This window comes from Paraphaeosphaeria sporulosa, assembly GCF_001642045.1.
Source record: "Paraphaeosphaeria sporulosa strain AP3s5-JAC2a unplaced genomic scaffold CC84scaffold_2, whole genome shotgun sequence".
NCBI classification, from domain to species: Eukaryota; Fungi; Ascomycota; class Dothideomycetes; order Pleosporales; family Didymosphaeriaceae; genus Paraphaeosphaeria; species Paraphaeosphaeria sporulosa.
The window spans coordinates 802,664-828,502 of NW_017253361.1; the positions used below are offsets into that span (position 1 = coordinate 802,664).

A 25,839-nucleotide genomic window follows, 5' to 3' on the forward strand; every position below is an offset into this window, starting at 1 on the left:
AGAACTGTAATTTGACACGATCATCAGAACGTATCGACAGTCGAAAGTTTAGATTCTTATGCCCAGTTCAACATGCTATACATCTGTCAATAGAACCGCATCCACCTTCTCATATCCATCTGTTTATCCCGCATGCATGTCATGTAGTAAGGCCTACTCAAAATCATCATAGCTCTCGTAAATGGGTCGAAGGCTATTCCGTTAACTGTTGAATGAAGGCCCAACGCGAACGGTGATGCCTGCTGGAAATAGCTGAAAACTCATTTTGATGGTGACCTGTGAGTGTGTTGTAATTCATATGCTATGACAGGTCACAGACAAGATATGGCTGTGTCGACACAGCCTGTTCAAAACGAGAGAGTAGGAAAGTCGTCCAAACACCCAAAAGTAGCGCATATTCCCGCAGTACGTCATGACACATTTCCGAGCCCCCACCCATAACTCATGCTTCGAGTTGCCCAGCCACCTGGCACTAAGCCCCAGTTCAAACTCACCCAGTAACCCCTCTGTTTCGCGGTCCAGCCACGAGACTTCACCATGAGGTTCTGTTTCATGCTTAACAATCACCTGTGAGACTTTGCTATATCATCTAAGCTTCAGAGTCGGTGGACAGCCTGATGGGGCCGGTGCTGGCCTCCGCCTCGTGCTCATCCAAGTAGTTCTCGGCCCGGAGAAGGCTGTATCCCTCGCCCTTGGTGGCAACAGTCTCCACATGAGAACCACCGAGCCTTCCGTGGCAGTGCGGGCACTTCTTCTGGCATTCGAAGTTGAACAGCGACTTGAACGGGTACAAGGCGAGATACGTGTGAATGAACCTAGTGATGTAAGCTTACAGCTTGCACGGTGATGGAAGGCGCTTACATGTTTGACATCAAGAACACCGTCGCGTATGTCTCCAGCATCATCCAGTCCCCATGGCCCCCCATGGCTGCCGGCTCGCTGATCCAAATCGGGATCAGGATGGCCAGGTTCCCCAGTGCCAAGACAAGATCGTTCAACACCCACAGCCCTGTGACCCAGGGAGCACGTTTGGCCAGCGGGTCGTGTTTGGCCTGGAGGGCAATTCCCGAAGTGATCGCGGAGAGAAAGGTCGGGAGCAGGCCGAAGTAGATGACAGTGGGGTACAAGTGCTGATTCCAGTTCCAATTGTAGTTGTTATAATTCTCTTTCCCCACCATCGCGCCCGACGCTATGAGCAGGGGAAAAGCAGGAAGAAGAGTAGCGACGGTGATTTGGCGCAGCCTGCGCTCGTTGGGGATGGTTGATGCCATAGTAAAACTGATTGGAGTCTGGTATGCTCTGTGATGGTCTTGGGCTTGTAAAGTGTAGATATGTCGTAGTGTGAGGGACTATGCGGTTCTAGTAAACGTCGAATGTACAAGTAGGAGCATTGGTCCCTTAGGCAACGAGGTTCGCAAGCCTTACTGTTCCGGTTCTGGTGACACCCGCATGCATGTATTCAACCTGTGTAGTCAACCTTGCGTCTTGGCACCACTATGATTCGTGCAGACGTGTCGCAGTCGCCCCGCATCTGTCGCGTCTGCTTTTGTTGTGTTGTGCTTCAGTGGGCTGTGTGGTGGTTACTGTGAAACCAAAATGCACTAGCGGCCCGGAGGAGGGGGCTGAGCCATATTAAGGTTGTACGCGGGGCCATAAACACTGACGCGTCCTAGGACGATGAAATAATAGTGTGAGGAGTAAGAGTGCCTTGCAAGATATACACTCTACCGTATCTGAGGCGGGGTAGGTGTTGAGCGATGTCGAGATGCAACAGCTACAAGATGTCCTATCTTCTGCACTTCGTGACAAGACGCAGCAAGACGTGTTGCTGTATTCTCTGATGACCATATTTTAGATAGCCGGGAACTATTATCAACATTATAAAAATCGTCGCACATGGCCTCGCGGGCGGAAAGTGGCTTATCATAATGCAAAGCCCGATCCGAAGACTATGCTCTTATCGCCACGCCGTACATGGCTCAGCACTGTGGTTCAGGTCAGAGTGCATGTGCAGCTCGTTCTTTCCTCTTCTGGATTGGAACACACGGTGCCAGATCTGACATCATGATCGATTTGGATTGGCTCGAGCCTTCGTGGAACGACCATGCCTCCTGGGTCGACCGGACGATATCCCCTCTGGTCTACAGAAGTCAATTCGTCTCCACTGCTCTCATTTTCCCGAATGCTGTTGCCCTGAGCCTCTTTGATATCTACGCGCATTAGGGCCCTCACATGTCAATCCCAACTCTGCAGCACAGCCGCTGATAGCTCGTCTTCCTTGGCATCTTGCAGGTTGATGCGTTTACCCGACCTATTGCTCGTGTAATGACTGAGCTTGGCAAAGACATGAAACAACTCAATCCTTGCTCCAATGCGGGCCGCCTCTATGTGGTCAATGATGCTGGTGTAAGGTCTCCCTTTAAGGGAAGAGCGGCATTTCCAATGGTCATTCGAACAGTGCTTCTGTTTAACACTTGAGGCGTACTTTCACGCATTGATCTAAACGGAACTATCGTATGTTACTCATGTAGAAACTGTTGACAGGACGTCGACGATACTGGCGCGAACGTGTAGGATGTAAGGATAGAGACCTATGTGGGCTTCGACTCACCTACTGTGTTGGAAGATTCAGCCCTCTCATATTGCAACACTGCCCAAGTGTGCATGGCATATTTTGTAATCTGCAGGAACGGTACCCTGATGAAAGCGAGATTGCGAGGGCATGTGATCGCTTCAGCGTCAGACCACCAAGTTCAGCACATTGCGAAACCGCTCGGAGAATCGATAGTCTCTTTGGTCTATCGACGATGGTTGCATGGTCCGTATGCAAACCAAGAGACTAACGCTCTGCCCTATAGGTCGTAGAACAATGTCGACTACAATATACAATCCATCCGGGCAGAGTGCTCCAACTTACTCCATCCAGTTGACAAGAAAGCTATCAAGCTCAAACGCATACTGACTAACTCTGATATGCTAGACGCGTAATCATGTCGATATGCGACTGTTTAGCGTACAATCAATATCGGACCATAGCAGTGAAAGCCAAGAGTGTCACTCCGCCATGCTTCTCATTTTGGCCAAGTCCTCCATCCGCTGCGCATATTTTCCACGAAGCGGAACGACAGAGCCCCACTCACCCGCTGCATCCGCAAAGTTGATGATCGCCCGCAGCTCCTCTTTCTCTCGATTAGCACTCCACAACACTCACCTCTTCTGCGTCGCGTACTCACCATCGCTCAAGTCCCGTCCCTCGATCTTCTTATCCGGATCCATATCCATGAACACCCTCCGATACTTCGGCTGCTTGATCATGCTGCGCACAATGCCCGGGTACATACGCACGTAGTCCTCAATCGAGCGTGGGTCCTTCAGTTTGGCCAGATCGAAGCTTGCATCGTAAGACCGGAGAAAAGCTTCGAGCCAGCGGAGAGCCGCGTCGCTGCCAGCGTATGGGTCGAGACGCATGATGAGGTGTTGTGTAAGACGGAGAGCGAAGAGGCCAACGATGAGGTACTCGGGGCGAGGCGACGGGCCGTGAGGCGGGGCGGGTGTGGGCTGGCGGAGCGGCGCTGGATGAGGTAGGGCATCGTGGAGTGAGGACATCGAGGGGAAGTGGCTCGCTCGAGCAGATCCACGGATGCCCTGAGCTCCGCTCTCCATACGCTGAGAGCCCATCATGGTTGGTGGAGCGTAGGTGAAGTTCTGCTCTGGTGCCATGGGGGGTCCTGGGTATTGAGTGTACGGATACGCTTGAGGCCTTGGGTACATGTTCTGAACTGGAGGTGAGAACAGGTACGCGGGCGATCCATCGGGGTTGGCCTGGCGTGGAGGTGCGAACGGAAACACGGGGGATCCACCGGGGTTGTTCCGAGGAGGCGGATGGGTGAAGGGGTCCTGGTGCGTGGCTCTTCCGGCGAATCGGTTCGCAAGACGTCCAGTGTGCACTCTCCGTGGCTGGGGTGCCACGGGCGGATGTGGGTAGGGATTGGGCGAAGGAACGTATGGCATACTTACACCCATAGGGTTGAGCGGCGGACCAGACACGCTAGCGTACTGAGCACGAGTGCGCGCATTCTCTCTCTCTGCTTGTGCGCGTAGCGGGAACGGATTCGGAACACCATAGCTGTTGGGTGCCATGGTGTTGATGAAGTGGCAGCGAAAACAACGCGGGCGTTGTTGGTTGTGGACAGCGAGAGCAGCGTTTGCGCGTCGAAGTCGGATTCAGTTGACGTAGCCCGGTCAACGCAAACGCGGCAGAATGGGGGCGTTGCTTGTGAAGTGAAGGACTAGCATGGCTGCTCATCACGGTCTGGCTGCTCATTAGTCTTCGGAAAAGACTTCGACAAGCCATCTGGTGATGTCTCTGTACATCTTCTCCATAGCTTGTACTCTGGCCTTCTCCTTCTCGGCGTCCTTGGCCGGAAACATCTCGAAGGCGTGCGGTTTACGTATACTTTGAGCCGTTCCACGCACGGAGCCCTCCAGCCATCTTCACGCCTAGTTTTGGCTCCGTCGCCGGCGAGTCTCCAAGCCATCTGCTCATCTTCATGGCAGAACATATCGCGACGACCATTTGGGTAGCCGGAAACATCGGTCAGATAGCGAGATAATGGATCGTCGTCGGGTGGGTAAATTCGATGATGATATAGTGAATGTCTCAAGGGATTCTGGTATCTGGAATACGCTCGAGGTTGTCAGAATGGACCAGGTCCCCCATGTCGTTATACATCTCGAGGTGCACGAGGGCTGCAGCTGCCCATTGGGAAACTATGTGATACAGCAGGCAGTAGCATTATCTATCCAGCAGTGTTCTACAGACGACATGGTTCGTGGTGTTGGACAAGGACGGTTGCAGCGATCTGTTGTAGTGTTTTAGCGCCATCGGCATGCGCTGGGCTCGATCTGTGGGCCGCTGCAATGGGCAGGGCGATCGCAGCGTGTTCCTCACTCGCTACGCCGTCCAAACTCCCAGCATGATCGCACTTTTCTCCATCCAAACCCATGCCATGTCCGCGCACCGCACCCGCATGCGCTTGGAATCCGATCGATGTGTCTCGCTTGTCCGTGACCTAGCGCTGGAGCCTCGGGAGATGGCATCATCTGCCCTCGTCACGTCTAGACCGTCTGCGACTCGGCCCTCGTAGCCCCGATATGGCGTCCGCTTCACGGCGGGCTCTTCAAACAGAGCAGGTACACAGCAAGCACGCGCACGCGCACGCCACCACGACCACTGCGGCACATCACACGGGCGCCTGCTCTGACCGTGTTCCCCGGGGCAGCGTGCTGCCTGGACCAGGCCGCCCCGTCTGCTCGACTTAAAGCACTGGCGCCGCTTGCCTCGCTTCTGTATATCGACATCCAGGGTCCAGAGGCGCTTTTGTTCCTACGCCACCTCGAATCAGATACCCGTCGACTCTCGTACAGAAAACACAGCAGCGAACATGGCGCGCGGCAGCGTTCCACAGGCAACGCTATCGAGCGAGATCAACACCGCCACCAGGTAACCCCGCCCGCGCGGCACCCCACCACAATCGCATATTCTGACGGCAGACGCAGGAGTCTGCACACAGAACTCAACAAGCTCATTACCGCACGCGTGCCCTTTGCGCTCCCGCCCCTCGCAAGCGACCCAAAGCTCTACACGACCGGCCTCCTCCACTTCGCGCACATCTTCCTGACCTTCGAGTCGCTATGGAACGATCTCCTGCCCACAAATCCGCCAGGCGCCGCAGCATCACCGCCAACGTCGCCGTTGCTCTCCTTCCTCCTGGTCAATCCATACGCTGAGCCCGAGCTCTTCACGTCACCGCCCTCGCCACAGACCGTTGCATTTCTGCAGCGCCTCCGACCCAAGGGCCTGGCTAGGTCAGCCAGGATCAAGAAGGACTTGCAGTACCTGAGCGGTCTGCACCCCACCGACTTCGACGTCATGCTGGCGCAGTACCCGGGCGACAAGGTTGCCGACTTCTGCGCGCACATCAGGAAGAGCGTCGGACCCAAGCCGCACGTCCTGATCGCGTATGCCTGGTGCTTCTACATGGCCGTGTTCTCCGGCGGTCGCTGGATTCGCGGGGAGCTCGGCAAGGCGGGGCCCGAGTTCTGGTCGTCTGGCGCAGACGCGGGGACCCAAGACGCAGACGCCCCGCTCACGGAGAAGGGCCTCTCCCTGTGGTCATTCCCCGGCATCCATGACGGCGAAGACATCAAGGGAGAGTTCAAGGATCGGCTTCTCGGTGCGGAGGCGCTGTTCACGCCCGACGAGCGCGTCGACGTCATCGAGGAGGCGAAGACCATCTTCAAGCTCTGCGCGGGACTCGTCCACGAGCTCGACGGCGCGCTAGGCACCGACTTGGAGCAGCTGAAGCGCATGAAGGCCGCCCCGCCACACGGAAATCAGATGCACGGGAAGCCTGACAAGAGCGAGGCGGTCACGTCCAAGGAGTCTCACCAGGCGTTGCGCACGTGGTTTCAGCGACCTGAGGTCACGAGTGCAGCTGTCGCGCTCGGGTGCCTGGCGTGCGCGGGTGTGCTGTGGCTGTCTTACTAATTGCTCGGCTTCTCGTTGCATGGCGCGCAACATGCGGTGTTTGAAATAGTTCCAGGTTTGGCGCTGGCTGGTGTTCTGGCAGATACTGAGTGGGTGGGTTTCTATTTGGATGGCCGGTATTTTTGGATGAACTGCATGCACACTTTAACGATACCCCGATAGCGTAGACATGCATTTGTAGAGTCTTTACTAGACCGTCGCAAACTACAAGAATCTTCTGATATCTCATCTCGTTTCCTACATTCCCAAACGTGTGCTCTGTTAGGCCTCTAGTGCACGCAAACATGGATATTGAGCATACATAAACTCGCCAATCCTACCCTTCGCACTATAGCTTGATATGCTGTCGCGAAGACTCCTTGCATTCAACCCTGCAAACACTGGGCGTTAGAAGATTCCAAAGCACGTGGCAGCGCGGCCTCGCACGTGTCCGTACTTCGTACTCACCACGTAATCGATAGCGCTTCGGGCCGCGCAACGTCGACCTCAACGCCGCACATCTCAGCCGGGCTCCCCTCGGCTCTATTCTTCCATACGCAACACTGAAACTAGGAATCTTAGACCTCCACTCGCTTGCGACTCTCGCTCCCACGGCGACCATGTCCGCCCGCGGCTTCAACACAAAGACGCCCACGATCAAGCGCATCCGTACGCTGCTCCGTCAGCCCTACGTCCCTTACTTGCCCACTGACGCACCCCAGTAAAAGAAGCATCTGAACTCTCTGCCCACCCCTCCCCCGACTTCGCCGCCGCACCCATCGACTCAAACCTCTTCGAATGGCACTTCACGCTGCGCGGCCCGCCCGCGCCATCCCCCTACGCCGCGGGCATCTACCACGGCCGCATCGTCCTGCCCTCCACATACCCGCTCAAACCGCCCAACTTCCGCTTCTTAACGCCCACCGGGAGATTCGAGGTTAATCGCGAGATCTGCCTGAGCATAAGCGGGCACCACGAGGAGACGTGGCAGCCGGCGTGGGGGATCCGCACGGCGCTGGTCGCGATTCGGAGTTTCATGGACAGCGAGGCCAAAGGACAGGTTGGGGGGCTGGAGTGCGATAGGGGTGTTAGGGAGCGCATGGCAAGCGAGTCGGGGAGCTGGCGGTGTCCTGGGTGCGCGAAGAGCAATGCGGAGATTCTGCGGGAGAACGAGGAGGCGTGTGCGCAGACAGAGGGCGGGAGCGAGGAGCCTGTGCCCGAGGAGTTGAGGTTGGCGTATCGTGAGGAGCTGGGCGGGGAGAGTACGGAGGGCGCGAGTCAGGACAAGGCGACAGATGGCATGCCGCAAGCTGCACCGGCACCATCGGCGTCGTCCTCGAGCCAGACTTCACGACCGCCGCAAGCACCAGCACCGGCACAGGCACCACAGCCTACCCGCACCATCCCAGCGGCTGCACCAGCGCTCCCCGCCCGCCACGCCGCCGTCCCCCCTCTCCTCCAGCACCAGACCCCCGCCTCCACCCAATGGCTCGACACCGCCATCTACGGCGTCGTCGCCGCGCTGCTGTTCATGGTGCTGAAGAAATTCGCCTCCTAGGTGGAGCAGCGGACGTTTCTATCTATCCTGCGTTTGCTGCTGGGCGTTTTGGTTATTTGGGTTGGGTAGGAACTTGCGATGCTGTGAGTGTGATTGTGACTTGTTAGCGGTGGTGTTTTGGCGTTTATTGTTTCTTGGGTTTGGAATGATCTGGGTTTGGGATCAGGCATGTGAGCGTTATCGTACATGCTGTGGTATTCATAGGACAGGACGTCTATGTCCGGAGTGCGGCTTTGGCTGGGTTGTTTTAAGGGCTTGTACATGTTAGGAGGGTAGACGGGATTAGATTAGGATAAGATGGTTATTGCGGCGCCCCGCACCATCCTCGTCCCGGGCTTGCTTTCTTTGAAATTCAAGTATTGCATTGCATTGCACACTAGAACCGAGCAAGGAAAGCAGACACGTCGTGGACATTCATGATTCATACATCGCGTTGCGTTGCATCCCACCGCCTTTCGACCTCCTCCCTCCCTCCCTACTCACCACCCAACCCCCTATCCCCTCTATTCAATATGCACCGTCGCCTCCGCGACCGCCTTCCGATCCGTCCACACCGTCTCCACGGTGCTCTTCCGCTCCTCCACCACGCCATCCCGCTCACTAATGACCTTCTCGTCGCTCACATGCCGCCCGACGCACACATACTTCCTGAACTTGCGCGCAGGCAATCTTGCCTCGAACATCTCGTCGACCTCTTCGAGCGTTCGGTTCTTGATCTCCGGGAGGAAGAAGTAGATCCAGACGACGGTGATGAGGCACGAGGGGCCCCAGATCCAGCCTGCGGGTTCCACTGTCAGCAAGTGCGCGTTGAGAAGAAACCATCGGGAGGAGATCAACGGGACAAAGGAAGAAGCTGGAGGGGGTGGGAGACACGAACCGTATTCTGGGCCCCAGTTGAGCGCATCGGGATTGATGAAGTACGGCGCGGTGAAGGTGGCTAGCCACGCGCCTGCGAACCCGACCGCGGCGGCGAGCCCAAACGTGTACGACCGCAGACGCTGCGAGGGAATCTCGCCGCCCGCAAGCCACGCGTAGGTCGATACCATGCCGTTGTACCCGCAGATGTAGATGACCGACATGGCGACGATGACCTGCTGGCGTGAGTCACTGTTCTCGGAGCGGAGAGGAGGGTCAGGGCTAAGACTCATACCTTCCCCGTGCGCACGGTGCCGGGCTGGACGTGGTACACGGCGGCCACGATGAATTGCGAGATGCCGCAGACGGTCATGCCGATCATGAGGAAGACGCGGCGCCGCCCGATCTTGGAGATGACGCAGCTGTTGATGATAATGACGAGGACGCCGACGGCGGTGAGGATGCAAGAGTTCTGGAAGGCGTTGCCGACGTGCGCCATCTCGAAGAAATAGGTGCCTAGCAGGGCAAAGTGTTAGTCTGGGTCAGGAAGGGACATGGGGATGGGTGTATATAAAGGTGTGTGGTACATACCATACGCAATCATGAACATGGCGCCAGACGCGGCCTGGATGGACACCGATGCGACTGCGAGAAGTGTTCTGCGGCGATCAACAGGGTTTTTGATGATGTCGATGAAGGATGCCGAGCTTGCGACTTCCTTCTCCGCGAGAATAGCAGCGTGAATCTCTTCGAGCTCCTCTCCAACGGCGCCCTGGTTTGGCCGCATCCATAGCAGCGATTTGCGCGCTTCTTCGTTGCGCTCTACCAGGACCAGCCAGCGAGGCGACTCGGGGATGAAAAACAACCCGATAGACATGAATACCGGTACGATATAGATGATGCCGAGCGGGATCAGGTAGGATGTTTTTCCGGGGAGCGCGTGCGTTGCGTTGTCGACGACAGTGCCAATGAGGGTCCCGATTGAGGTCCACGATTGGAAAACGGAGATCATGAGACCGCGGTAGCGGGCGGGTGCGCTCTCCTGGTTATCGTTAGCATATGGGGATCTGCTGGTTCGAGAGGGAAAAATTTACCTGAATGTACAGCTGCGCAAAGGTCATATACCATCCATTCGCGAGCCCAATGAGAAAGCGCCCGGCATACAGCCCAGAAAGGTTTGTGGTAGCCATCATGATCACGTTTGATGCGCAGCAGAGGATAGATGCCAGCCAGAGACACTGCCGGCGGCCGAGCCAGGTTGCGAAGAAGCCTGCGCCGGAGGAGCTGATGAAGGCGCCAAGAGTCATGAGGGAAGAGATGAGTTGCTGGCGTCCGGGAGAGATGTTGTATCCAAGGGGCGTACTTGGGTCCTTGTGTCCAAAGACCTAAACGTCTTGTTAGTCGAGCCACAGATGCACTGGCCGTGTGGGCGTACCTCTAGGAAGCCTGGCATCGCTTGTAGACCGCCAATGGCACCGAAATCAATGCCATACTGGAACGGACTCATTGAGACGAGGGTGCATGCGAGGAGACATTTCCAGTTTTCCAGAAGACCTGCGCCAGTGGATGCTTCAGGCATGGTGTTGTAGGGTATAGCGAGGTCACTGTGAATCCAACGTAGTGCTTGAAGAGGCTCTCGTGAACTCAAGCAGATGAATGTGGTCGTTATCGGTCAACTCGACAATGGCCTATCGACCCGGTCAGGTAAGACAAATGAAGAGATGTCTGACAGGAGTGATCTTGTATCGCACTCGTGGCAAGAGAGGCCACGCACACTTTGATATCCATGTTGCAGGCCAATTCACTTTCATATCACGCCTGCAGATCGTCTTGCAGCAAAGTCATGTCCAATATCTGCCGGCGATCCCATGCACGATAGCGGGCCCTACCCCGGACTTTGCTCCAAACTAGCGAGTGAAGATGCGGGGGAGGGGCCCTCTTCACCAATCGCCGCTGTGATGTTCTCCAAAAGAATGGCTCCGCACCGTTTCATGGCTGGCACAAACGTGGAGAAACCTGTCGCTCTGGACGGGGCTGTAGCTTGAAGCAGCGCACTGGACGAGCCTAGTGTCGAAACCAGCTGCAAGCGCCACATGAATGAGACCATATATGCGCGGTCGCTTCGCCGGCTTTACCACTTCCTCGGGATGATAATGCCGAGTATCCTCGCGTTCGATAGGATGGACGTGCTTGACTCAGGCGCGTCAGATCGTGACTTGAAGCGACATTACTACAGTGAGTGCAGCCACTAAAACCGACTCGCCTACTCTTATCGATGTTCCTTACAATACACATGGTCCAGAACACGCCTCACCCTGGTAAACAGGTGTGCACTTAAGCTTTGGTAATGTCTGGGCACTCAAGGCCACCCAGGTTACATAGACGCTACCTCGAAGAATGCGAGGAGATACAGAAATGTTCGATGTCTCTGTTCAAGTTCATTATCACAAGACTTGCTTGTTGTTGGCTGCCCGGCGTTGATACAGAGTTGAGCTGAATCGTCAGGCTAACGAGAGGTGAGTTGAGAGACAAGGCGGACCTCGAAGCATGATCGAATTGGCCTTTCAGATAGCCTCAGTTTGAGTTCGTGCTAGCATGACGGTGTCGAGCGTACTCAACGCGTCGCATAGTCACTTAGTGAGAGGTCAGCAGTTGTAGTATCTTATCCTCGTGATCTTGTAAGAATGTAGCCGCAGACACAGCGCATGACGCCACGTGACGATGGATGATTTAAAACGGGCTGTCTAGTCTGCATGTGAGATATACTAGTCAGCCTAGAGCTCGACTCAGTCGTGAAGCTGGACTGGGGTCGCTGAGCTGGAGGACTTAAGATCTATATGCCATAGTGAGGGCCGCATATCCGCTACAAGTGGCAAGCGATGTTAAGATATGTGAGATCGTCGAAAGTGGTGGGAAAAGAGACGTTGATAGCGTTGCGCATGGTGAGGTGTGGAGGTTGCTTGGTGGGAGTGTTGGAAGCGGCTTCCTGCTTAGACTACCCTAGCGCGTACTGCACGTGTCAGTCCGGCCTCCTCGGTCGTACACTTTTTCCCAACACTGGCGAATCGTCACAATCGGATTATGAGTGTGGATATTATGCTGGTCACCTTATTACTAAGGAGCGATGCGATATCTCTCGGCCACGGGCGTAGCAATGCTGGTGCTCACGGGACGAAGCATGACTGGTACACCGACCATTGTCGATATCCAACACCGCATGGATCTCCGCATCTGACAACCATACACAGTGCCTAACGAGCCTTAGGGCGTAGTCCGGAAGATGAGAGCCTATTCGCCCCATATGCTATGCACCCAATTTGCCGGCCAATCCTGCCCCACCACGACAATGTGGGGTCGGTTGTGCTACACTCCAGCTTCGACCCGACACAAGCGCGCACCTCCTGGAGGCGAATTAGTCATCGAATTCCACGCATCTGTTGTTCTTCAGAGAACTAAAGTGACAGACGTCTTCGCGCTTGGCCGTTCCGCACTGGCCTGAAGCAACATACACTCCCACAAAAGAGACCTACCAGAGACGTCGGCTATGGCTATCGAACAGCTTTTCGACCTGCCTCTGCATCATTTGCAATATGGCATCTCAAAGTTCGGCGCTGCTAATATCGCATTTGCGGTGCTTGTAACGGCTGCTCTTGGTGTATTCGTGGATTATGCATGGATGCTATACTTAAGATCGAGAATGGTAAGTATCCACGACTCAACTCTCAAGATACAAGACTGAAGGCCAGAAGCCGCCTGGGCCACTGCCATGGCCCATCATCGGCAACACCTTCCAACTTCCGGATAACAAACCCGTAAGTAGAACAGGAACAGCTCTCACTTGTAGACACTAACGTGCGTAGTGGATATACTTCGAAGAACTGTCCAAGAAATACAATTCGCCTATCATCACGTATTGGATTGGACGGTCAGTGATGCTATAGGGCTAATGCATGGCATACGATTGACACCACTTAGTAACCCAACAGTCTGGATTAACGATGCCTGGACGGCTAGCGAACTTCTTGACAAGAGAGCGGGCATCTACTGCTCTCGACCTCGGATGTTAGTCTTTGCGGAACTAGGCTCCGGCCAAAACAACCTCGTAAACATGATCACCACCACTCCTGAGCAACGGGATCGCTGGCGAGTGCAGCGAAAAGTCACGCATCAGGGTGTTGGGGTTCAGAAAGTTAGGGATTACCGCAATTTCCAGAACGACGAGAGCAAGGTTGTCGCCTATGACATGCTCAAAACACCCGAGCAATATGTTGCGCATTTCGAACGCTACGCCACGAGTGTAGTTTCTATCATTGGATTCGGAAGACGTGTATCTGATCACACCGATCCGATTATTAGTGAAGTAATTGCCGTAATGCACCGGGCTGCGGATTTGAACGTACCCGGAAAGACTTTCCCCATGCTTCTCGAAACCTTTCCTTGTAAGATCCGCCATCGATCATTGGTCTATGGCCAGCTTTACTGATGACGTAACAGTGCTTGCGAAGGTACCCAACGCTCCTTGGAAGCACGGTCTTGGGAAACGAGGCAAATCCCACCGCGGACACGATTTCTTCTATTCTCTCGCCCACGAAGCCAACCAGAATCCCGGCCATGATGAATGCTACTCTAAGTTCTTATTCAAAGAAGCCCCGAAATACAACCTGAAGCCCCAAGAGATCTCAGCTTTAGCTGGTAATCTCTTCGGCGCTGGTTCAGATACCTCCAGCAGCACGCTCATTACTGCTGTGCTCGCCATGCGCGCATTCCCTGAGACCCTAATTCCAGCCTGGGAAGAACTTGACCGAGTTGTTGGTCCTGATCGCAGCCCCTCATTTGACGATGAGGCCCATCTACCGTACATGCGCGCTTTCGTCAAGGAAGTTTTCAGGTGGCGATCTGTAGCCATCATAGGCGGTCAGCCTCACGCGCCAGTGAAGGATGACTACTACAATGGATATTTGATTCCAAAATTGACATGGGTACAAGGAAACGTTTGGGCAATCCATCACAACGAGAGGGAATTTCCGGAACCAGACCGTTTCAACCCGAGGCGCTACCTGAAAGATGACCCAGCTTATCGACCATTCCCAGGCGATAAAGGATACATGACCTTTGGATGGGGAAGAAGAGTGTGTTCGGGTCAAGCATTGGCCGAACAAGGGACGTGGTTGACGGTTGCGCGTCTAGTCTGGGGATTTAAGATTGAGCCTGCGCTGGATAAGACCGGAAACCCCATCCCTGTCGATATTTTTGACTACACGTAAGTGGTTCGCTCTTGATGAAGTAAAGATACTCACTAGTATAGTAACGGTCTGAACATGCGACCCCAGCCCTTCAAGGTCAACATCAGTCCGCGGAGCGACCGGATCCGACAGGCTATTGTTCGCGAAGGCGAAGAAGCGCTTGCAAATCTTGCGCAATACGAGGGCGAGACCAAATACAGGATGAGCACATTCTATAGCAACCCAATAGAGTCATGAACAGTAGAAAATACAATAATGTTTATAGCGCTCTGTAGAGGAGCCCATTTGGGCATAGGTCGCTCTTCGAGGGCCCTCGCACAATTTCATTTCGTGAGGTCGAATAGCTGCCCCGCAATATCAATGGTATGTTCGGTCCTACAAGCGGTAGGAAATGCAACCGCTTCGTTCTTACCATGTTGCCCATTGTTGTCATGTTCCGTCTCAACCTCAAACACCGGGTCCTCGGTCCGAGTCCCAATCTCGCGACCCCAGCTGCACTCCACAATTCACCCGAGCCTCAAGCCAGATTGCCAGACGTATATTACTTGGCTTGCATGACTGAGGTCACCAGCCCTACTATCGGCCTAGTATATGTGTTATACGTACAATGTAGAAGCTTTTTGGAACATTCTTCCGCCCGCCGAGTGGGCGGCCGAAATGAATATTCCCAATGGGCGCGCTAACACTCCGAGGAACACGATTGGATGCATGCGCAATATGGCAAGGAAAGACGATTTGCGATAGTAACCTGTACTGATGTGCTCGGTCGTCATATAAATGGGCGTGAGCCATCCTGTGGAGTGTCCGTAACCAAGCCTAAAGATTTGGACAACCGCGACAATGTACGCCCTCATCGCCCTTCTCGGCGCGTCCAGCGTCTTGGCTGTTCCTGCTCCTGCAAAGCGCGCAGACATCAAATGCCCCATCGTCTTCGATGGACGTGTGCCTACCGCCTGGGCAGCGGACCCCACGCAGTTCGACACGTATGCGACCAATACCATCTTCAATCCTGACTACGTCAAGGGCAACGATCTTAAGTGGAGCGGGATTCTTAAGTTTCCCAATGTCACTAAGTCGCGCTTTGACACTGCAGAGCACACTCCTCTCGAAGTGACAATCAGCGACCAGAGTATTTTCCAACAACAGAAGGGATTCAGGCGCGCAGGTTTGCAATTCTTGAAAGATGCTGCGGATGGACCGGGACAGACGGGTGTGAAGACGCTACACTTCAGCGTGAAGCAAGACCCTTCCAGGCCGCTGAACCTGACACATGAGTACCTTGTGAGTCCTCCCGGTCTCTATCGTTATTATGGCGAGGACAATGAGGCTAATAGAAGTACAGAACGTCTGGCACGAAAAAGCCGACTACTCCGCCGACCAAATCCAATTCCAAACCGGCACGCTCATCGGCAAGAGCGGCGCAGATAAGAACAAATTTCAGATTTTGGATCAGAACAACAAGCAGCTATACTCTACCGCCACAGACAAGTCGCAATGGCAGAACTTTGCCATCAAGCTCGACTACACTAAGAACCAGGTCACCATCTACTACTCTGCTGGCGATGCTGCTCTCAAGTCGGTCGCGGGTCCTACCTCTGCTTCGTTGTCGGGCGGTGGTCAATTCCAGATTGGTATCCTCAAGAAGCCGACTGGAACGTCGGATGTGGTCAACGGTGGATACCAAGAGAGCAACTTGAACGAGGGACAGATCTATGGCGGCATCTTCCTAGAGGACAGTGCCAATAACTGTGTGTCGCTATAGTTTGGCGCTAGTAAAAACAGAAACATGTCTCCGAGGAACAACGTCCAGACTTGTACATATATGCCTTGAACATTAGGACTTTCCTAGGTAGAAACGAGACACTAACCAACAAATCTAGACCAGTCTATTCGACTAACGACAATCTACATCAATTATGCTTGCTGTTCAACTGAAGTTGACGCTTTCGCAATCATCTCATCCCCAACCTCTTCAGCATGCTTTTCTGCGTCATGTGAAAAGATCCAGTCCTCGCGCGGGAATGCAATGCTCTGCGGATCCTTTTTTACCTTCTCCCAATCTGTGTTATGCCACATATCGCGCGTCGTCTCGCCAGTCTTCTGAACTTTACGCACCCTCTCGTATCGAACATCCTGATAGGCCCTCAGACCGCCCTTAATATTGCTCTTGCCAGCCTTTCGCAGTAGAACTGCAAGTGTGACGCCGTCTTCCAATGCCTGTGTCGCACCTTGTGCACTGGTAGGTAGAAACGGATGCGCAGAGTCGCCGAGCAGGCAAATGCGGCCATGGCCGGGAGCTGATCCATAACCGGAGACCCAAGTGGGTAGCGGATCTCTGTAAACCAACTTCCAGTCTACGAGCTTTTCTTCTGGCGTTTTCGAGATGATCTTTGTGCACATGGGGTCCCAGTCACGGAGGACGTCCTTCACTTCAGATAGCTTGCCCGGGAAAGACCAAGATTCGTCGATATCGTGCTCGTCCTTGTGAGTCAACACCCAGCAGCAGTCACTACCGCCTTTTAGCGTGCTGAAAAGGAAATGAACGTCGGGTCCTGGCTGAGTGTTAGCACCTTATTCTGAAAGAAGTGATATCCAAAGATGCGTACCTATCCAGCCATTGAAGGTGTCCCCATTCTCGCAAAACTGTCTCGTCTCCGGATCGGCTAGCATATCCTCGTTGCTGAACCACGACCTCCACACTGCATAGCCAGAAGACTTCGGCTTATCCTCGTAACCCAGAACAAGAGTTCTGGCTTTGCTCCTCACGCCGTCACTGCCAACCACCACGTCACCCTCCACGCGCGTGCCGTCCCCAAGAATGATCCCGGCAGCGTCTTCCGTTTCCCAGTAATTCTCCACGCGCGAATCAAGCACAATTTCGACGCCCAGTTTTTTCGCATAGTTGAACACGATTTCGTGCAGTTCACCTCGATGTCCGTTGAAAACCGGGGCAGTTTCGTCTCTGGGCGGACTCTTCTGATTGATGACGACCTCGCCTGTGTCCCATTTGTGGATATTGAATCCATATGCTTGGAGGTCGATGGAGATCTTGCGCATGGCACGAGCGATATCACCATTTTCCCAACGCGCGAAAATACGTCCAGCGTTAGGTCCGAAGGAGATGATGTCGCCCAGAATCTTGAGAGAAGGAAACGACTCGTAGATGATTGGAGAGTGTCCTTGTCGGACGCATTCAATGGCTGCAGTGAGGCCACCGAACCCAGCGCCGACGATGATCACTCTAATACCAGTCTGTGGCTTTGCGCCGTTGGTTACTGGGACTGCCATCTCGAGGAGTTTGGACTTGTCAATCTTCGCGCGAAGGGGCATATGCTTTTGATCTAATTATCCCAAGAACACGGAAATTCAATGAGAAGAGGACGAGTGGATGGGTGTTTGAAGTGTTGTGGAACCAGCGCGTGAAGCATGCTCGTTGCTGCAAGCAATATCCCCAGGGCAGTGGGGCACCACGACCCGGGTTATCTCCCGCGGCGTCCTCCTATAGGTGCAATTATCGCCGAATAAGACTGCTTGAACATCGTCTGTTCTAATTCCATCGATCTAGGTAACATGCCTCCGAGTTCTGTAAGAGCCGGTACAAGTCGACGCGGGTGCCGTGCGGGATGGCGTTTGGGATACGGCTAAGCGCTTAGATTCCGTCGTATCCAGCGCATGGTGAACTAGAGGCACGCGCGTGCAGAGACCCTGTCCAAAATGGGATGGGTGTACACGACGCGTGACCTTCAGGCTGGTGTTGGAGGAATGATGCCCCACATTGATACACATTCCCCGCAACACGACCCCGCATCGTGGGATGAATTGCACTTGCCTGCTTTCGGACGGACATCCTTCGCGATTGACCTCGGTAATATGATAGGTTTAGCGCAACAGCAGCCTTGGAGCTGTACATGCACCTGACCACCAAACTGATTATCTCGGTCCCACTTTCATGAGGTTGCCGGTATCCTGGAGCTTTGACCATGTGTGAAGGACAGGCACAGAAGGCCCCCGAGAACCAGCCTGTTCGTGGGGCTTCTCTGATCCCTATGTATACCTGTTTAGCTTTCTGTTGTTGCGGACAGTGTCGGATCGCAACTAGGCCACAATGTCTATATTGACGCATCCTGAGTGGAATCAAGAGACAGGAGGTCTCGTTGTCGCAAAGGCCTTCAGAGAGCAGATTGAGGGAAAGATAGGTACAAAAGTTCAACGTCAGGACGTAAGAGCATGCTGACCATTTACAGTTCTGGTAACTGGTGTGTCGCCTGAGAGCATTGGCTCTTCCACAGCAGCCAGCATTGCCTCACAATCGCCTTCTCTCCTGATTCTCGCTTCTCGGACCCAGTCTAAGCTCGACGATGTGACAAAGTCGATCAAAGATGCCTATACCAACATCAACGTACAGACTATCGCTCTGGATCTCATGTCGCAAGACTCGATCAGGAGAGCCGCTTCGGAAATCGCGCAGCTCACACCTCGCATCGACATCATCATCAACAATGCGGGATTCATGACACCGAAACTTCAGTTCACCGTAGAGGGAATCGAAGCGCAATTCGGTGCAAATCACATTGGCCATTTCCTCTTAACTAACTTGTTAATGCCGCAATTGCTCACTGCAGCAAAATCAAATGCTCCTGGCGTTACACGGGTGGTCAACCTTACGAGCCTTGGGCATCGTCTCAGTCCAGTTCGCTTCCATGACTACAACTTTGAAGGGAAAGACATCCCACCGGAGGAACAACATCAGCCTCTATCGCCAATGTTCGCCAAAGGTTCAGTTGGTGCATACAATGGCTACGTCTCTTATGGACAAGCGAAGACCGCGAACATACTGTTCTCAATTGAGCTAAACAAGCTCTTGAATGATAAAGGCATTGTCAGTTATGCTGTACACCCCGGATGTGAGATACCATCAACAACTCAAGGAAGGTTGGAGCTATTAGATCTGACACTGTACAGCTATCTGGACAGGATTGAGCAGAGACCTTGATGCGGATGGTGAAGCTGCAATACGTGCTACGAGCCCTTTCTGGAAGAATCACGACCAGGGTGCCTCAACTACCTTGGTTGCAGCTCTAGATCCTACATTGAGAGGTGAGCTATCAAGTCATTTTGGACTATTACTTTATTTAATACATGGCGCAGAGCCCAAAGGAATCCTTCTGCACGACTGTCAGATATTTGATGCCGCTCCATATGCAACAGACGAGCAGAATGCGAAGAAGCTGTGGACACTGAGCGAGAAGCTCGTGAAAAGCGAGTTCAAACTTTAAGCAGCAGTGCAGTCAGTTTAGTAGGTTCAATGCTATATCGACACTCGATTCCATATCGCCGGAGGTTGAAAAACAATCAATTGCTATCTTCAGAGAATCTCAGCCTATGAAATTTGTTACTAGCTACATAACGATGGCAATATGCCTTCGCGAACAACAGACCATCCACCCTAAAAGTGTATGTTAATCCTTCCCCGCAGGTCCGCCAGCCTCATGACATCCCCATGCGTGGCGTTGTCTCTCCCTCAAACTGCAGAATAATGTTTCCGATTTGCACTATTCCACAACAAAAGTCTCTGCGGTCCAACCATACTTCGTTGTGAGGCGATGACCGATTTTCCTTGCCCAAGTAGCTGGCAGCCTACTCTTGTGCGGATCGTGAAAATTGATCGGCTCGTCCATGCCAGTACGATGTTTATCTGGCGTGAAATGCCACGCCGACCCGCCCAGCTTCTCCACGGCGAATCCGATCTTGGACATTGCACGTAAAAATTCGCTCCACGGTACTTCCCCAGGAGGTTTCTCATTCAAAGGCGAAAAGAACAGGGATTCGACGATTTGATGCGTCCGTCGATCTATTGTGATGAACTCAGTCGGATTGGCGGGTTCAGGAACCTCCTCTTCGTTATTACCCGGGTCTTGGTCGTGATGGCCACCAAGTCCAACATCAGGTTCGTCTCTGCGGTCAGCTGTAGGTCGTCGCTTCTCCTTCGACCTAGGAGTGAAATCCAGGCTCCGATCGAAGGCTCCTGTGATCTGGTTTTCTTGTTCGTGCTTGGTGGTCAGGATCGGTATGTATTCGTACGGTACAAGCTCAGTCGATCGGCTGGAATCTGTCGGCTCAGTCCAAGCTGGTGTACGGCGTATTGAGCGCTTGATACTCAGATAGTCAGCTATCAGATCTTGATACGTCTTGCCTTGTTGTTTCAAGACATGCTGATCTACAAATGCCCAGAAATCGTCGAGTTGACGTTCGGCCGTACGTAAAGTGTCCACGTTGAACGCTGTGTGTCGTCGGTCGGGCGGACAATTGAAACGATTGTAGGTAGGTGTGCCCAATACGTAAAGATTGTTGCAAGTTTCCGCGTTCATCGTCCAATCGTGAATAAACGCGGCGTCGTAGGCTGCGCGAGTATGGTCGTCCGTTGTAACTTCCCGTTCGGCCATCCACGTCCAAGGGCGAAAATGGTACAATTGTCGTTGGCACTCTGCGATTACTAACAGAGTTGATAGATCAGCCCCGACTCGAGGTGATACAAGCTCTTTAAAATTGTCGTCTTTGCCTGTAAGTTGAACAAGATCGTTCAGTATCACGTGCAAGGTCCGAATGCGGACCTCGTCTTTTGCGAACAACAGACGGAGAAGCTCAACAAACAGTTGAGTTGCACGGTTTTTGGGATTGCTGCTGTTTTTGATCACGTTTGCAGTCTTTCGACCCTCCGGATCCTCCTCATAAGTGACTTCGATAGTATCGCGCAAGGTGGGCGATACGGCAATCGACATTGCGAGTGCGGGGCCCATGCCAGACTCGATCTTGCCGAGAATATATCGCACCGATTGATACGCAATCGACAAATCGGTATTTACTGGCACCATGGGCCACTGTAGGTCACTGTGATGCTGCGCCTCGTCTCTCAACTTCTTGGTCCACTGCAGTAGCTGACTAAACATCGCAAATTTTGAGTAGGCACCGTCAAGAGTTCGCAGGATTACGTTGTTCCAGAACTTGGAGTGGTCGCCTTTCTTCTCTAAAGGAACAACCTTTTGTTCCCCCCAAGAGTTAACCTGAAACTCGTACTGGTGGTCACCGTTTTCCTTCAACGCGTCGGCGAAGGCCTCGGGATCTTCCCGCAAAGTCATGATCATCTCTTCTTTCTGATCCTTCTCGGCGCATATATAACCCAGTACTTGATCGAAATTGACCTGGGCCGGAACGCAATATGGCATTTCGCTCGCTGTTGAATGCAGCGAGGCGTACTCATTCGCCATAGCCTTTAGCGTAACAGGTTCTGATTCAACATCCGCAGACAACGGATCCTTGACATGCTGGAGAATGATCTTGCAGCAGTCTTTGAGGAATTTCAAAATACGATCTTGAATTTCCAATACCTTTAGACCGTAGCCAGAGTCAACTCCGGCCAGACCCACTATCGCTTGTTTCAACCCCTCGCTTTCAGCGCAAGGAACCAGTCTTCCATAGGTTTCCGAATTTGTTGCCCCGTGAAGAGTCATAGCGTAACCACTAACAGACACTGGAGCAATCGCCCCAGCAAGCTGGCCAAACTGAACGGTCTCGAGATCCGCATCCACAAACTCATGTGGAAAATGTCGACCACGTGAGTTGAGGAAGACAAGGAACATGTTTTGCTTGACGAGGTCGTGCGAGTTAAGTTGGGGCCACATGTACGCCTGGCTCGGATCAATGGTTTTCTCAAGCCAAGCTTCCCTCTTAAGCCATAACTCCAGGTCTGGGCGAGAAATAGCCGGTATATCTTTGAACGCTCCAAGTAGGATCGCTCGCTTCTTTTCGAATGGTTTCTTGTCCCACAGCCTGCGGATCTCAGCTTCGTGTCTCTCCAAAATACCTCGAAGGAATGTTTGGTGTCCGAATATACTCTTGACGAGGTCTTGACTCTTCTGTTGGGCCTCTTTCAAAGACAGGAAAGTAGGAGCATCGTCCTTCCACTCCTCGTCGGAAAGGTACTCCTCATCGGACATGCTGAATAAGGAATGTCTTGGTTTCGTGGGTGCTAGCTGCTTGGACACACTTAGGTATAGATGCATCAACAGATCCGAGTACCGGGTCGGGTCAAAGTCCCGAGTGCGCAAGAAAAGGTCTGGAGATTGCTGAGTGTGATCTGGTAGTATCAGCAGATGTTTTGGGGCCCTCTATGGCTACAGATCTGTCTGCTCGTGCGGCGAATTGCGCAACTTATTTATGTACTCCAAGGATGAAAGAATCGACGCATCCTACACTGGGTCTAACAAAGTTCATCTTGTGACTGCATAATTCATAGGGCTATGGATACACTCTTAGGTCCGCCTCCATCCCACCACCTTTATGCACAGGGGATCGAACACTCAGTCTTTTCATGGTAAACCTAGCTTAGATATATATTAGACAACCTGGTTCCTATACAGCTCACCGAGTTGCGATTCCAAGGCCTTAACCTCGTTGATATATAGACTATCCCCCAGTTGCTTGCTTGACAATTGCTCGAATTACAGCATTCATTGACAATTAAAGAAGTCCAACGCTTTGCTTCCTTTCTTGTTTCCCATCACTCACATGACTTACAAGCCTTTCTTTTTCGGTCAGCCAAATAAGGTATTGGTGGCGTGGACACACCACAATGGCCATTCAATCCGCAACGCAAGCTCGATCTTCGCGTTATCCAGAACCTAGCCAGCACGCTTTCGAACCTCGAATATCTGGGCCGCAAGCTTCGATTCCATGAGTGGACTAAAGGATCGGACCCTGTAAGATAGCATATGATGCGCGACCATATTGGCTGCCGGCGCGAGACGCGCCTCGGATTTGCGGATGCGCCTCGTGCAATTCGACTTCCAACTCTGCTACGAGATATACGACTGGATTCCATCAATTTCGTTGATTTGTCCAGCCTGACTGGTTCAACGTCCTTCGATCTGTTCAGCTTGAGTCTACGGATACTTTCGTATAACCTCCGCAAGATGCAGATGCACGCTGTAGCTGACAGGATGCTGTTTTGGCCCGATGATGACGGGGTAACACCGTTCTGGCTGAATTTAGAGCTTTTAACAGTCTTGTTCCAGTTCTGTTCACCGAAGGGAGACTGGTATTTTGACGCCCCCGTAGCGGACTCTGGGGACGAGGACGAGGACCGAACCAGCTATACAACGAAAGAAAAGGTAAAACCAGAAAACCCGAAGCGAATAGTATGGGAGAGAAGGTTCTGAAAGACCCTGGAGCTGTGCTCATTCGGCTGCGCAACGTTGTAGGAGTCCGCCTGTATCTAAACGATAAAAAAGTGCGCATAGATATGAGAAATGTCAAGATACGCCTACAAATCAGATTTAACAAGATCAAAGCAGCATTAACAGATCCGAAAAACGCCAAAACATCATGGCATCCGGATCTAAACGCACAGGTACAAAAACAAGAGCACGAACCATTCATTCATTCATGGAAGATCTTAAAACTTGGCCAATTGTAGGACGAGAAGTGGGACACGGAGGGTCGCCACGAGGACTTCATCACCAGATGGGAGGGCCAACTGCGCACCCAGTACTGCTTGGCCAAACGCAAAGATACCGAGATCAGTCAAAGGATTCCGGTCGAGGTTACGTACCGTAGGTACCATTGTACTTCGCTTCGCATGATGTGACTTATCAATAGGCGCCTATTGAAGTGCTTAACGGCGGGAGTATACGTTAGTAGCTAGGGAACTTCGATTGGTGGAAAAAGATTCGTCGCGTGGGACTCCTCTTCGATCTCATCATTGGCCGTGGGCGCACGCTACATGAGTCGCGTAAGCATAATTGTCTGCAACTTTGAACGTCAACGCAAATCGCCAAGTGCCTCATGTACCAATGCCAGAAGTTCATCATAAATGCCCAGCTCACTACGCATCGCTAGCATCTTCCCCGCAACGTGCATTCCCCCGAAAGTTGCAGCTATGCGGGGATGGAAGACCTATTCCGCCGGGATGACCTCCATTATCCGATGCAAAACCCTGATGGGACGAAGCTTGCGGATAGAGCTGCGCCGAGAACGAGAAGAAAAATAGAGATTCCCTGGCTCCAGGGTATCCACCTGAAAAATGATGGTTGAGTATAAAGGTGCCTTGCGAATTTCAGACACATTCAAGTCGATGCACCCTTCTCACCATGGGAATTTTCAAGCAGCCGCTCTTGGCAACTTTGTTCCTCTTATCACTAGCTGTCCAAGGTGCTTTCGTCGACGAGCGCTTCCTGTCGACACTACGCAGCCCTCGCCCATTCCACGCTCTTGCTTCTCAACAGCGGAACAGAACCTGCATTGCCCCTTCTCACGGTGATCCTTCGCTTGACGATGCATCCGGTATCTTGTCAGCAATTCAAGACTGCAATAACGGCGGCCATGTTGTCTTCGCCGAGAAGCTCACCTATACTATCGCTTCTCCCCTCAACCTGACTGGCTTAAATGCACTCGACCTCGACATACAGGGAACTCTGTCCTTCACCGACAACATCACGTACTGGGAAGCAAATTCCTTCGACCTAGAATATCAAAATGCGACGTCTTTCTTCGCCTTAGGCGGAAAAGATGTTCACGTGTATGGCACAGGAGAAATTGAAGGCAACGGACAAGCGTGGTGGGATGCATATCCTGGAAACAAGAAGCTGAAGCGCCCAGTCCTCTTTGCTGTTGTTGGTTTGGAAGGCGGAAGTGTGTCACAGATCAAGCTGCGAAACGCCCCATTCTGGCACAACATTGTCATGGAGTCTAAATACATTGCGTACTCGGGCCTGGATTTGTTCTCAACCAGCAATAACGGCAACTTCGAGAAGAATACGGACGGTTGGGACATATACAGAAGCGACAACATCGTCATTGAAAATTCGACAATCACCAACGGCGACGGTGTGTATACATAACCGCACTGCTCCAAGACGAGACTATCGTAGAAATGCTGACTGTTGTGACAGATTGCGTATCTTTCAAGCCTAATAGCACCAATATCCTTGTACAAAATCTCCGCTGTAACGGCACACACGGTATCTCAGTGGGCAGTCTCGGCCAGTATCCCGAGCGCGTCGATTACGTAGAAAACATCCTCGTGCGCAACATTACTATGGAAAACTCGTCTGAAGGCGCCCGTATCAAAGTCTGGCCAGATTCTTACTCCGAGAAGTCCGAAAGCTTGACCGGTGGTGGCGGCCGAGGACTAGTCCGAAACGTGACTTACGATGGGATGCGTTTGAACAATGTCGATTATGGGCTCACCATCACACAATGTTACGGCCAAGACGACGAGGAAGAGTGTTTCAAACACCCCAGCAAACTCAACATTACTGATGTGACCTTCCGCAATATCCGCGGCCGCACGAATCGTGTCTTCTCGCCCATCGTGGGCCATCTTGTGTGCTCAAGCCCGTACACCTGCTCAGGAATCCTGGCGGAGAATGTGGATATTAGGACAATCAATGGGTCCAATTTGGTGACTTGCCGGAACTTGGATACGAAAAGTCTGGGTGGCTTGAACTGCACTGAATGGAGTAAAGGGTACAATCCTGCGTGATATACTCTGGATAGAAGAGGAAAGAAAGCATTCGCAATGAGGAAATTCATTATTGAACCAGATGCGGTCGGGCTTGATGAAAGGTCTTGCCACCAGGCATGAAGTGCCACCCCGA

At 52.8% G+C, this 25,839-nt stretch overlaps 12 protein-coding genes across 12 annotated transcripts; 7 read left to right on the top strand and 5 right to left on the bottom strand.

Moving 5' to 3' along the window:
* Positions 1-255: 255 nt before the first annotated feature.
* On the bottom strand, positions 256-1,561 carry CC84DRAFT_1255508 (uncharacterized protein). The gene is made up of 2 exons (XM_018184543.1): positions 862-1,561; positions 256-815 (listed from the first exon to the last, which is right to left on the bottom strand). The coding sequence occupies exons 1-2, from the start codon at positions 1,269-1,271 to the stop codon at positions 590-592; spliced, it is 636 nt and encodes a 211-aa protein (XP_018039830.1). The 5' UTR covers positions 1,272-1,561; the 3' UTR covers positions 256-589.
* Positions 1,562-3,065: 1,504 nt separating this feature from the next.
* CC84DRAFT_1160617 (uncharacterized protein) lies at positions 3,066-4,625 on the bottom strand. The gene has a single exon (XM_018177540.1). The coding sequence runs from the start codon at positions 4,138-4,140 to the stop codon at positions 3,208-3,210; it is 933 nt and encodes a 310-aa protein (XP_018039831.1). The 5' UTR covers positions 4,141-4,625; the 3' UTR covers positions 3,066-3,207.
* Positions 4,626-4,974: 349 nt separating this feature from the next.
* CC84DRAFT_1160618 (heme oxygenase-like protein) lies at positions 4,975-6,768 on the top strand. The gene is made up of 2 exons (XM_018177541.1): positions 4,975-5,503; positions 5,560-6,768. Exons 1-2 carry the CDS (start codon positions 5,445-5,447, stop codon positions 6,548-6,550), a joined length of 1,050 nt encoding a protein of 349 aa, XP_018039832.1. The 5' UTR covers positions 4,975-5,444; the 3' UTR covers positions 6,551-6,768.
* A 256-nt stretch (positions 6,769-7,024) lies between these two features.
* Positions 7,025-8,422, top strand: CC84DRAFT_1255511 (UBC-like protein). Its single transcript, XM_018184544.1, has 2 exons — positions 7,025-7,198; positions 7,252-8,422. Exons 1-2 carry the CDS (start codon positions 7,150-7,152, stop codon positions 8,085-8,087), a joined length of 885 nt encoding a protein of 294 aa, XP_018039833.1. The 5' UTR covers positions 7,025-7,149; the 3' UTR covers positions 8,088-8,422.
* Positions 8,423-8,590: 168 nt separating this feature from the next.
* Positions 8,591-10,521, bottom strand: CC84DRAFT_1083799 (general substrate transporter; the record flags this gene model as incomplete). The annotated part of the gene is made up of 6 exons (XM_018174021.1): positions 8,591-8,865; positions 8,965-9,178; positions 9,238-9,458; positions 9,534-9,984; positions 10,037-10,327; positions 10,378-10,521. The coding sequence occupies 6 exons, from the start codon at positions 10,519-10,521 to the stop codon at positions 8,591-8,593; spliced, it is 1,596 nt and encodes a 531-aa protein (XP_018039834.1).
* A 1,480-nt stretch (positions 10,522-12,001) lies between these two features.
* CC84DRAFT_1137167 (cytochrome P450) lies at positions 12,002-14,422 on the top strand (the record flags this gene model as incomplete). Its single annotated transcript, XM_018176138.1, has 6 exons — positions 12,002-12,642; positions 12,692-12,754; positions 12,803-12,867; positions 12,918-13,381; positions 13,437-14,202; positions 14,248-14,422. The coding sequence occupies exons 1-6, from the start codon at positions 12,487-12,489 to the stop codon at positions 14,420-14,422; spliced, it is 1,689 nt and encodes a 562-aa protein (XP_018039835.1). The 5' UTR covers positions 12,002-12,486.
* A 319-nt stretch (positions 14,423-14,741) lies between these two features.
* CC84DRAFT_1110906 (uncharacterized protein) lies at positions 14,742-16,057 on the top strand. The gene is made up of 2 exons (XM_018175265.1): positions 14,742-15,466; positions 15,528-16,057. The coding sequence occupies exons 1-2, from the start codon at positions 15,026-15,028 to the stop codon at positions 15,945-15,947; spliced, it is 861 nt and encodes a 286-aa protein (XP_018039836.1). The 5' UTR covers positions 14,742-15,025; the 3' UTR covers positions 15,948-16,057.
* Positions 16,058-16,099: 42 nt separating this feature from the next.
* Positions 16,100-17,473, bottom strand: CC84DRAFT_1234964 (FAD/NAD(P)-binding domain-containing protein; the record flags this gene model as incomplete). The annotated part of the gene is made up of 2 exons (XM_018183833.1): positions 16,100-16,737; positions 16,792-17,473. The coding sequence occupies 2 exons, from the start codon at positions 17,471-17,473 to the stop codon at positions 16,100-16,102; spliced, it is 1,320 nt and encodes a 439-aa protein (XP_018039837.1).
* Positions 17,474-18,280: 807 nt separating this feature from the next.
* CC84DRAFT_1234967 (NAD(P)-binding protein) lies at positions 18,281-19,461 on the top strand (the record flags this gene model as incomplete). Its single annotated transcript, XM_018183834.1, has 4 exons — positions 18,281-18,381; positions 18,430-19,089; positions 19,148-19,282; positions 19,334-19,461. The coding sequence occupies exons 1-4, from the start codon at positions 18,291-18,293 to the stop codon at positions 19,459-19,461; spliced, it is 1,014 nt and encodes a 337-aa protein (XP_018039838.1). The 5' UTR covers positions 18,281-18,290.
* A 276-nt stretch (positions 19,462-19,737) lies between these two features.
* Positions 19,738-22,179, bottom strand: CC84DRAFT_1083508 (uncharacterized protein; the record flags this gene model as incomplete). Its single annotated transcript, XM_018174011.1, has 2 exons — positions 19,738-20,081; positions 20,118-22,179. 2 exons carry the CDS (start codon positions 22,177-22,179, stop codon positions 19,738-19,740), a joined length of 2,406 nt encoding a protein of 801 aa, XP_018039839.1.
* A 777-nt stretch (positions 22,180-22,956) lies between these two features.
* Positions 22,957-23,850, top strand: CC84DRAFT_1172047 (uncharacterized protein; the record flags this gene model as incomplete). The annotated part of the gene is made up of 4 exons (XM_018179948.1): positions 22,957-23,352; positions 23,499-23,591; positions 23,658-23,793; positions 23,840-23,850. The coding sequence occupies 4 exons, from the start codon at positions 22,957-22,959 to the stop codon at positions 23,848-23,850; spliced, it is 636 nt and encodes a 211-aa protein (XP_018039840.1).
* A 358-nt stretch (positions 23,851-24,208) lies between these two features.
* CC84DRAFT_1234978 (extracellular exo-polygalacturonase-like protein) lies at positions 24,209-25,724 on the top strand (the record flags this gene model as incomplete). The annotated part of the gene is made up of 2 exons (XM_018183835.1): positions 24,209-25,066; positions 25,132-25,724. The coding sequence occupies exons 1-2, from the start codon at positions 24,331-24,333 to the stop codon at positions 25,722-25,724; spliced, it is 1,329 nt and encodes a 442-aa protein (XP_018039841.1). The 5' UTR covers positions 24,209-24,330.
* Between the last annotated feature and the right edge of the window lie 115 nt (positions 25,725-25,839).

Coding starts and splice junctions, on each gene's coding strand:
- CC84DRAFT_1255511 (XM_018184544.1), top strand. CDS start 7,150: ATGTCCGCCCGCGGCTTCAACACAAAGACGCCCACGATCAAGCGCATC. Junction 7,199..7,251: donor GCCCACGATCAAGCGCATCC/GTACGCTGCTCC, acceptor GACGCACCCCAG/TAAAAGAAGCATCTGAACTC.
- CC84DRAFT_1160618 (XM_018177541.1), top strand. CDS start 5,445: ATGGCGCGCGGCAGCGTTCCACAGGCAACGCTATCGAGCGAGATCAAC. Junction 5,504..5,559: donor GAGATCAACACCGCCACCAG/GTAACCCCGCCC, acceptor CGGCAGACGCAG/GAGTCTGCACACAGAACTCA.
- CC84DRAFT_1110906 (XM_018175265.1), top strand. CDS start 15,026: ATGTACGCCCTCATCGCCCTTCTCGGCGCGTCCAGCGTCTTGGCTGTT. Junction 15,467..15,527: donor ACCTGACACATGAGTACCTT/GTGAGTCCTCCC, acceptor ATAGAAGTACAG/AACGTCTGGCACGAAAAAGC.
- CC84DRAFT_1255508 (XM_018184543.1), bottom strand. CDS start 1,271: ATGGCATCAACCATCCCCAACGAGCGCAGGCTGCGCCAAATCACCGTC. Junction 816..861: donor GTGTTCTTGATGTCAAACAT/GTAAGCGCCTTC, acceptor TTACATCACTAG/GTTCATTCACACGTATCTCG.
- CC84DRAFT_1160617 (XM_018177540.1), bottom strand. CDS start 4,140: ATGGCACCCAACAGCTATGGTGTTCCGAATCCGTTCCCGCTACGCGCA.